General features: G+C 50.2%; 1 protein-coding gene across 1 annotated transcript in view; it reads left to right on the top strand.

The window, feature by feature from the left end:
- pptc7a (protein phosphatase targeting COQ7 a) overlaps positions 1-9,861 on the top strand; it is a 17,750-nt gene extending 7,889 nt beyond the window's left edge. The window contains exons 3-6 of the mRNA XM_080852853.1: positions 502-700; positions 7,193-7,316; positions 7,596-7,725; positions 8,104-9,861. Coding sequence (XP_080708979.1) covers positions 502-700; positions 7,193-7,316; positions 7,596-7,725; positions 8,104-8,162 — 512 coding nt within the window. The 3' untranslated portion in view covers positions 8,163-9,861. The remainder of the gene's footprint in view (positions 1-501; positions 701-7,192; positions 7,317-7,595; positions 7,726-8,103) is intronic.
- Positions 9,862-10,283: the final 422 nt, after the last annotated feature.

The raw sequence follows: 10,283 nt of genomic DNA, 5'->3' as shown, positions 1-10,283 counted from the left end.
TCTTTCCCTCTCCCCGTGTCTCTACCTCTTTCCATCCATGTTGACCTCGACCTGTCTGTCCTTCTCTCTCTCTCTCTCTCTCTCTCTCAGTGTGTTTCAGCGTGTGTGTTGACCCTCTTATATCTATCTGTCTGTCTCCCTTGTTTCTTGTCCCGTCTGACTTTCTCTCCTGCCCATGTGATTCTGACACCTCTCTCTCTCTCTCCCTCCCTTTCTCTCTGCGTCATTCTGGCACTAGAGCACTTGTTATGGAACTGTACTTGTCCTCCATTGGAAAAGGGCTAGCCTGCTTTGAAGGATGTTTTTAATAAACCAGCGCACCGTTTCATAACTACTGCCTATAGATGCCTTCCATCATGGTCCATCTTAGTTCACCCTTATATGAATGGCTACTCGTGTAGTTCGTTTTTATTAGCGTTAGGACTGGACCTCTGTGAAGATGCTTTTAGGCTCTGTTATGTTTTAAAAAAAACACTGATTGTCCCATCTCCCCCCCTGTAGGCAGCAGCACGGCGTGTATCGTGGTGCTTGACCGGCACAGCCACCGGCTGCACACGGCCAACCTGGGCGACTCCGGTTTCCTGGTGGTGCGCGGGGGGGAGGTGGTGCACCGCTCGGACGAGCAGCAGCACTACTTCAACACGCCCTTCCAGCTGTCCATCGCACCGCCCGAGGCAGTGGGCAATGTGCTCAGCGACAGGTCAGTCACTGTCACACACACACACACACACACACACACACACACACACACACACACGCACACACGCACACAGAAGAAAGCAGAACAGCGGGATTAGCCTCCCTCTGTGAAGGTGGAGTGTTTAGCTCAGTGTGCTCTGTGTCCAGTAGGAGGGAAATGGGGTCAGTGGTGGTATTATATCGCTGAGTTACAGCGTGTGTGTGTGTGTGTGTGTGTGTTTTTGAGTGCGTGTGTGTCACGACTTCTCAAATCTCTCTATATATTTAATAATATTCAAGGGTTTGCATGAAACTCTGCTGCCCTGTAATCCGTCCTCTGTCCATCTGTGCAGGTCTGTCCATGCACTCTTTGACCCGGTCCTGGTGTAGATCACCATGTAGATCACCATGTTCATCACACCTTACCAGGCCCGTCAAGAGGTCTGGGCCTTAACTCAGACTAACGCTCTAAAGGCCTTCATTAGGTTAGGGCTAAAGCTGAAGCTCTTAGGGCCTTAACTCAGGCTGAGGCTCTCAGGGCCTTAACTCAGGCTGAAGCTCTTAGGTCAGGGCCTAAACTCAGGCTGAAGCTCTCAGGGCCTTAACTCAGGCTGAAGCTCTTAGGGCCTTAACTCAGGCTGAAGCTCTCAGGGCCTTAACTCAGGCTGAAGCTCTTAGGGCCTTAACTCAGGCTGAAGCTCTTTGGGCCTTAACTCAGGCTGAAGCTCTTTGGGCCTTAACTCAGGCTGAAGCTCTTTGGGCCTTAACTCAGGCTGAAGCTCTTTGGGCCTTAACTCAGGCTGAAGCTCTTAGGGCCTTAACTCAGGCTGAAGCTCTTAGGGCCTAAACTCAGGCTGAAGCTCTTTGGGCCTAAACTCAGGCTGACTTCCTCCTCGTGTCGAAGCAGGCCAGGTGGAAGCGGTTTCAGAAGGAGTTCAGCCTGAGGCGAGCAGGGCGAGGGCGAGTGGTAATGTGAACGCGTGTCCTCTGTGACTTCTGAGTGAAATGTGCACTGGGGGAGGTTGTTTCCCAGCCAGTCATGCGCCTCCGTCTCGGCTGGCCGCCAAGAATGCCTGATCAGAATTAGAACACTCTGCGTGCGATTCTGATGTCACAGGCGAGAAGGGGGCAGCTGTGGCCACGTGCCGCCGTTCCTCGCTGCTGATGCGTGCCAGTTGCTCTCAGAGAGAGTGTGCATGAGAGTGTGTGTGAGAGTGTGTGTGTGCGTGTGTGTGAGAGAGAAAGATTATATATCAGCAGAAGAGTCTGAAAGTTGGCTGTTCTCTGTAAGTGTACAAAGTTTAATCCCACATTGGGCGGACCAGGGGGCCTTTGCCTTGTCAGCCAATCCTAGTTGTGTGTGTGTGCGTGTGCCTGTGTGTGTGTGCGAGTGCATATATTGAATCTGGAGAGTGATTATTGTGAGTCCTCTCATGTGTGCTGGCCCAGTGCTTGTGGTGGTGTGAGGGCCTGCACAGAGGCTTGGCTGTGACCCCGGTGATGTTGAAATGAAAGTCTGAGCCGGTCGGTGCAAAGGTGAGGGAGAGTGCGTCACCACGATAGGGCACTGTTGAAGCAGCGGCCCATGAAGGACTAGAAGAGAACACCGGTCCTACACCAGCCCAAACCGCACTGTACCGCACCGCAGTGTACCACACCACCACTGACCAACAGAGGCCCAATACTGACACCAGGCCGCACCACACCCACGACATCAGCACAGACACCTGATGAGACAGAGGAGAAAAATCCACACTTTCTCAGACTCCATTATCCCAGACTCTGTTGCAGCACATTCAGTTGTGTTTAATATTTGTATGATTTTAGTTTTGTGTGTTACACTTGTGTGAGTCTGACTGGTGTGCAGACACACACTCCCCGGTCGGTCCCGCTGTGTTTTCCGCCTGCTCAGGGCATAGTGCAGAAAGCCTGTCGTCTCTCCTTTCCTTTGAACTCGGAGCCCGAGGGCGTGCCCTGGAAACTCGCGTGCCCTGGAAACTCGGCCACATGTGACATGAGAACGTTCTACCCCCTATAGTCCTGGCTGGCCCGGCAGCCTTCCAGGAACTCAACCTGACACCAACCAGCTCCAAGCACGACCCACGGCAACACCGAGCCGCTTCTTCCTCTCAGGGACCCGACTCTGCACCGCGGCAGCCCTCTCTGGGGGTCTGTGTCACAGAGCAGGCAGGACCCGCTGCTCACAGGAGCTGCTTCACCTCTCTCCCTCTATCTCTCTCTTTCTCTCTCTCTCTCTCTCCATCTCTCTCCCTCTCTCTCTCCCTTTCTCTCTTTCTCCCTCTGTCTCTCTGGGGGTCTGTGTCACAGAGCAGGCAGGACCCGCTGCTCACAGGAGCTGCTTTACCTCTCTCCCTCTATCTCCCTCTTTCTCTCTCTCTCTCTCTCTCTTCCTCTCTCTCTCATCTCTCCCTTTCTCCCTCTGTCTCTCTGGGGGCCTGTGTCACGGAGCAGGCAGGAGCTGCTTCACGTCTCTCCATCTTTCTCTCTCCATCTCTCTCCCTCTTTCTCTCTCTCTCCCTCTCTCTCTCTCTCTTCCTTTCTTCCTCTGTCTCTCTGGGGGTCTGTGTCACAGAGCAGGCAGGACCCGCTGCTCACAGGAGCTGCTTAACCTCGCCGGGAACCCGGGCTGCTTCCATTAATGCCAGTATTGGGTTTTAGGGAGAGGGGGGGGGGCTCTCTTTACACTGGTGTAAACCTGAGACGGACCCACACACACACACACACACACACACACACACACACACACACACGAGGCAAACGCTCTGTGGAATCACTGCAGGAGTGTGTTCCTGTGTGAGAGGACTGCTGGTTGTTCCTGCCAGTCTTTGAGTTTATTGTGATTGCGTTGCCATGGTGAATGTCATATGCGTAATGAGGCCGATGAATGCCTTTAGCAGCCTTTGCTGGTTTTGTATTTGTTTGACTTGGTTGCCAGTCATTCTTCAGACTGCACAATGTTCCTATAGTTATCCCCACGCATAAACACTGCGCTCGCTAGGTAAACTCTGTAAACACGATGTAGGCCCGCACACAGGCGCTCTGAGCAGTCGGCTGTGACTGCACTGTAATTAAATTGAACAGTGCAGCAGAACCTCATTCCTACCTCCGTTTGTTTACCTGACTGGTCTGTCTGGAGCTGAGCTGATGCACACCAGCACCCTGCGTCTCTGCGTCTCTGCGTCTCCGCGCTCTCTTCACCTCCTCCTGTCACCCCTCCCTTCGCCTCTGCGCTCTCTTCACCTCCTCCTGTCACCCCTCCCGTGTCTCCGCGCCCTCTTCACCTCCTGCTGTCACCGCGTCTCTGCGCCTCCGCACTCTCTTCACCTCCTGCAGTCACCCCTCCCCGTGTCTCTGCGCTCTCTTCACCTCCTCCTGTCACCCCTCCCCGTGTCTCCGTGCTCTCTTCACCTGCTGTCACCGCGTCTCTGCGCCTCCGCACTCTCTTCACCTCCTCCTGTCACCCCTCCTTGTGTCTCGGCACTCTCTTCACCTCCTCCAGTCACCCCTCCCCTCGTCTCCGTGCTCTCTTCACCTCCTCCTGTGACTCCTCCCTGCGCCTCCGCGCTCTCTTCACCTCCTGCTGTCACGGCACAGTGCTCCTGTACACAGAGCTCCACAAAACACGAGCAGGAACATTCCTCCGCCCATCTCTCATCTGAAAGCTCAGGCCTGGGTTGACGGAGCGTAGTGCGTTTGCGGGGGTAAAAACGGCAGCAGGGGACAGCACAATAATTGTAGTGTTGGTTGGTAAACCACTGAAGGAGTCCTGAGTAAGTGACAGAAGGATCTGTTCAATCGTGTACACAAACCTGCTGTCTCTGGTGATGGTCTCCTTCATGCGTTTCATCTCAAACAGCAGGCTCACACAAGGTGCACGACTGATGAAACTGCACCGGCACAGCGAGGAGAAGAGCTCGGCCATATGGAGGCTGAATTCAGGATTTCTGTCACACACACATACACACAGCCCAGTAGTGCAGGGAGGAGGGGGCTGGAGCAGAGATTAAGCCCAGTGACTGGGGCAGACCTCCTGCTAGGGCCCTGGCACGAGGCACAAGACTGGAGGAAGGAGGCAGCCCACAGACACAGACTGACGTGGAGATTTAATGCGATCGCAATCTGGTTCCAGTGCGCTGGAGGCGGGGGGTGTGAGGGTGGGGAGGACATCAGATCCTTTTAGACGCGGCTATTCACGGCTCTGATAACCACTAGATCGGGGAGACAGGCGGAACAATGCTGCTCTCCTGACTGGTGTGTGTAAAAGTGTTTGAGATCGGTGCTAGAAGCAGCCGTCTGAAATGTGTGTGTGTGTGTGTGCAGTGGCGTCGTAGGGGGGGGATAAAGGGGACTGAGTTACCAGGGCCCCATGTGGGGGAGGGCCCTTGAGGAGTGTGGAATTTTATTTTTCCTTTAAATATTAATATCATTTAAAGGTCCAAATTTTCTTGCTAACTAATATAATTTTAATCTTTTGGGTAAATAAATTGGTTGAATGATGGATTGAATTGTGTGTCCTAGTCTACATATAATGTCTGGAGACCCTCACCCCCCCGGCTCACGCACAAAATGGTTTAGTCCGCCTTCAGTGGGCTTTTTACCTATAGGCGCATTTGACGAATGTTAACGTTCATTCGGCTGAGGCAACGGTGCGCATTGAAGATGTCCAAGAACGTTAAATCCGGGTTTCAGAAAAGAAAGGCAGGCAAGAGAGAGAAAAAGAGACGAGGGAAAGCGACTACTAACAGACTTCTTTCCTAAGAAAGGTGAGCCCGAATGTGAAAGCAAACACCCTATTAAATGAACTCATGATGTGGTAATAAAACGAATCAATACCACCGCGATTGTCATTGCTAAAAACGGCATAACACAAAATTAGAAATAACGTGCCCTATCTGTAATCTGAGGTAAACTCTAAATACATGTTTGTTTGCATAGCCTACCACAGTTGCAGAGTGTGTTGCACGCACATCCAATCCAGGTGCAGGTTAAAAAGAGATCCGTAAAAATGAAAGAATACCCACACTGTTGCTGCTGACACCTGACGAACACCTGACGAAGACCAACAATGGTCGAAACGTTGTGCCAATAAAATACACGGGAGCTGCAGCAACAGTGTGCGGGTATTCTTTCATTTTTATGCATAGCCTACCACACCATTGCAATAGTAGGTCTAAACTAATTAGAACATTTGGCTAAATTAATATTTGTTAGGCCATAACATAATTAGGCTAATAGCCTTTAAGTAGGGCTAGTCTAGGCTCAATAAGTTCATAAGGTTAGGCTGTCAAATTAGTTGGCTAGCAAAGTTAACTTGTGAAACATGGCACTCAGTTTCAGAAGCAGCTAGTGATGCAGACCCCTCATCCTCTGACACTGTGGTCTTGAGGCAAGGTGAGCAGTTTCAAATGAAAGTACATAATTGTAGCTATTTATACTGTAGGCTTAATGTGTTTAGCAAATAGCAACACAGGCTGTTCCATCCAAAGGTGACTTTTTTTTGTTGCAATCAGGGTGTGAAGGGGATTTTAAGCAATATAGTAAAAAGTGTTCCAGGAAAACATCCCATACTCTACCTTTAAACATGTTCAGTCACACAAATTAGGCTACATTGGAATTGCATGTTACAGTAATATCTATCAGATGCTTCATGCTTGTAGAGGGTTCTGTCCAGGAAGATGGAGAAAATGTGGTAGAGGATGACACAAGTGAAGGAAGTGATAGCAGAGAAGATTCTAAGAAAAGTGAAAGGGATGAAGAGAGGTCAGAAAGTAGTCAGAGCAGCGCCAGGGAGTGTATGCCAGAAGATCCAGCACTATGGACAGAGAAATTAACTAATGAAGAGAGAGACACAATTGTTCACAGACTGGCAAGCAACATAAAAACAAATAAAATTACAGCAAAAGACAAGGAAGGGAAGCCATTTCCTAACTACCTTCAATTTGCAAAGTTTCACCGTCAGGGGGGAGGAGGCGTGGCACTCTTTTTTTTGGGGGGGGGGGGGGCCCTATGAACCTACTGTGCATAGGGCCCAGAATCTGGTGCTACGCCCCTGTGTGTGTGTGTGTGTGTGTGTGAGAGTCTGTAAGTGAGCGGGAGAGATTTTCTCTGGGGAGCCATTCCTCATTCCGTCAACAACATTTACGTACGACTGAAAATGTGTTGAACCTCTCCAGGTGTGTGCCTCTTGACTGGTAAGCCATCAAGCACCTTTCATCCCACTAATGACGGTACTGGCACTGCCCTCTCAAAGCCTTTAGTCTCACCAAAGACGGCACTGTAATGCTAATGCTATTCAGTCTGGGCTTCAGTCTCAAAGATGCTGCGTTAAGACCAGCTAACGCGGTGCTAAATCAATGCTAAAGTCTGGTCAACAGTCCTGAGGATGCTGTGTTTAGACCATTCTGCGTTAAGACCAGCGTTGCTAATTCAGTTCTAACGCGGTGCTTATTCAGTGCTAACGTTGTTGCCTGTCTGCTCTGTGTTTGCTCCACAGTCCTGATGCTGCAGACAGCTCGTCCTTCGACGTCCAGCTTGGTGACATCATCCTCACAGCCACAGATGGCCTCTTCGACAACATGCCAGACTACATGATCCTGCAGGAACTCAAGAAGCTCAAGGTGTGTGTGTGTGTGTGTATTGTCATATACTCTTCTAAGTGCACTGAGTGTGTGCATTGTCATATACTCTTCTAAGTGCACTGAGTGTGTTTGCATCGTCATATACTCTTCTAAGTGTACTGAGCGTGTGTGCAGCGTCATATACTCTTCTAAGTGTTGAGTGTTTTTGTTATGATTGTGTGAGCATAAAGCACAGTTCTGAATTTAGTCTTATTGACTTAATTTTGTCTGACTGACATGTAGTAACGTCTTTTTGTGTTTGTGTGTGTGTCTTTGCAGAACACCAACTACGAGAGCATCCAGCAGACAGCGAAAAGCATCGCTGAACAGGCCCACGTTCTGGCTTATGACCCAAACTACATGTCTCCCTTTGCACAGTTTGCCTGTGACAACGGACTGAATGTCCGAGGTAATAACATCAACACAATCAGTCTTTTGTTGGCATTCCGCATGGAATTTGTGAAGGGGAAAACCACTGCTCCTAGTGACTCACTCTGTGGTGTGGGTCCATGACTCACAAGGCCGGGTCTGTGAGCATGTCGTGAGAGTCGCAGTGGAACAGACAGCAGCACGAGGTGGAAGCGCTTGATGATTCCTCTGTTTGTCTGCTGATAGCCATCGGATCTCGGAGCGGTTTGTTTAGCATGGCTCGTAAAGTGGCCGTCGAACAATGACAGGCGTGAATGAAGTAGATGCCCTCCTGAGCATGGCAGTCTTTCCTAGCATTGTCTCTCTCACTCTGACCCTCTGTTTTATGTGTGTGTGTGTGTGTGTGTGTTTCCAACAGGAGGGAAGCCAGATGACATCACGGTGTTGCTGTCCATTGTGGCGGAGTACACAGACTAGCGGTGGTCAGGCGGTCCTAACCACACTAACCCCTCGGCTTCCTCTGGGCTCTGGCTCCACGCTGGACAGGCTTGTGGCCATTCGACTGGTTTCCTGCAGGCAGGATCTGGGACTACTGTTGGTCGGCTCGTTCGGTCACGCATTGTTTTGGTAATGCTATCGTTTTCGGCACACCCTCCATCTCTTTTTCTCAGTCCACATCCCATCCCACCTTAGCTCACCGCACCACTCTGCCATCACCCTGTCATCCCTGTGGCCCAAACCCAGCCCAACCCTTGCCAAAGCTGGTCCCACCTGCAGTCTGGTGACTCTCGTCTCACCTCTGAGAGATGCAGAGAGAGGCGGGTCGGTCTGAGGTTGGTCGGGGGTAAGAGTGTGAGGATGGCAGAGGTCGGCCCACAGACCCACTGAGCTTCAGTTCAATTTAGGTTTTTAAGAAATGAAGGAGGAGCCAGAGGAGAATCCCAGTCTGGAGGGAGGGAGGAGTCGCCATGGAGACGGCCATGTTGATACGCATCTATGCATGAAGGAACAGAGGACACAGAATGTGGAGGGCTGACAGGGAGATATCCTCAGATATGACTAAACAAAACGGCAATGCCTTGACTTGCTTACTCTCTTGCGATTGAAAAAAAAAAAAAACACACACACACACACCTTGATCTGTGGCGCTGCCAGATGAGGCTGCCAGATGAGCTGATTGTGACACACACATACACATTGCTGCCAAAGGAGTTGATTGGGACTATGTGTGGGCAGCATCCACCTATCACTGTCCTGCTTGTCCACGGTGGTATGGACGAGGAAGAGGAGGAAGACCTGACAATGGCCCACAAGTCACTGAAGAGACGTTGAAAGCAGCCCCAAATCCGCTCCTGTCTGGCAGTCCAGTAATGCGTTTGACATGGACTGCCTGATGCCAGGGAAAAGCCTCGCCACGGCAACAGCAAGGATGCCCAACACATCTCGTGGTGGCTGACATCTGAGGACAGGACGAGAGAATGACATGAAAAAATTGGGAGTGAGTGAACGTGTGTTTCTTTGAAAAATGGGCTTAGGTGATTTTTATTTTATATTTTATATCGATGGAGAGTTTTAAAGGCCTGCTAGTGTTGTTAATGAAATCTGACATTCAGGGTCCAGGGCCAGGTAATACTGCTCTTTCGTTGGGAAAGGAATAGAATTTTACACTCTCTTTTGTTTTTGTTCTTTTGGTAAGAAAATATTTATGGTGTCAGAAGAGACGAGTGAAGCTCCCCGTGTTTGTCTTGGCAGGCGGGGTGGGGTGATCCCTCCATCCTGTCATCCAGCACTGCGTGGGTGAGGCTCATATGCTTTGAAAGGTGTGTGTGTGTGTGTGTGTGCTTGAGTATGTAGTGCTGTGACTGTCTGCTTCTTTTGCGAGGGACAGAAACATAAACAGGGACAGAGAGAGAGAGAGAGAGAGAGAGAGTGTGTGTGTGTGTGTGTGTGTGTGTGTGTGTGTGTGTGTGTGTGTGGGGCATCCGTAGCACATGAAAAGAGTAACTTTAATGCAATGGAGCATTTTTGTCTTCTCCCTCACTCTTTCCCCCTTCCTGGTGAATGTCTGTTGAGGTGTACACAGTTAACGCACAAAGACATGCTAGCATCTGTGAATGCTTACCGTGTAAATCTGTTATGATGACTCAGATAACTTAATAAAGTTTTATTTTTGCTACACCCTGGGTAATTCAATCACAGATACTCTGTATCTGTTTACAGTCTCCTCTTAGCCAATAAGAACATCCAAAAGTATGTCCTTTCCAAAAGTAAAGTATAACTGCTCCCCTATTTGCTACCCAGTCAGTTGCACGCACACACACACACACACACAGGCACACAGACACAGACACACACAAGCACACACACAGTACTCTGCACTCAGAAAGTTAATGTGCCTTTTTTAATGGATCTCTTCCTACACACTGGCATTAATCTCAGCCACCCAAAACCTTGAACGACACGAGTGGGTGGCGGGGTTCTGACGAGGTGATTTTTTTTACCTGTGTGTCTTAACTTGATCAAGCAGACAGGAACACTGGGGCTTACTTGGGCAGGGTCTCCTCAGGACTCTAGGGTTGGGGCCAGGGGTGTTTAACG

The sequence above is a fragment of the Sprattus sprattus genome (assembly GCF_963457725.1).
Source record: "Sprattus sprattus genome assembly, chromosome: 15".
In the NCBI taxonomy this organism is placed as follows: Eukaryota; Metazoa; Chordata; class Actinopteri; order Clupeiformes; family Clupeidae; genus Sprattus; species Sprattus sprattus.
This window is presented reverse-complemented; position numbering and strand designations above follow the sequence as displayed.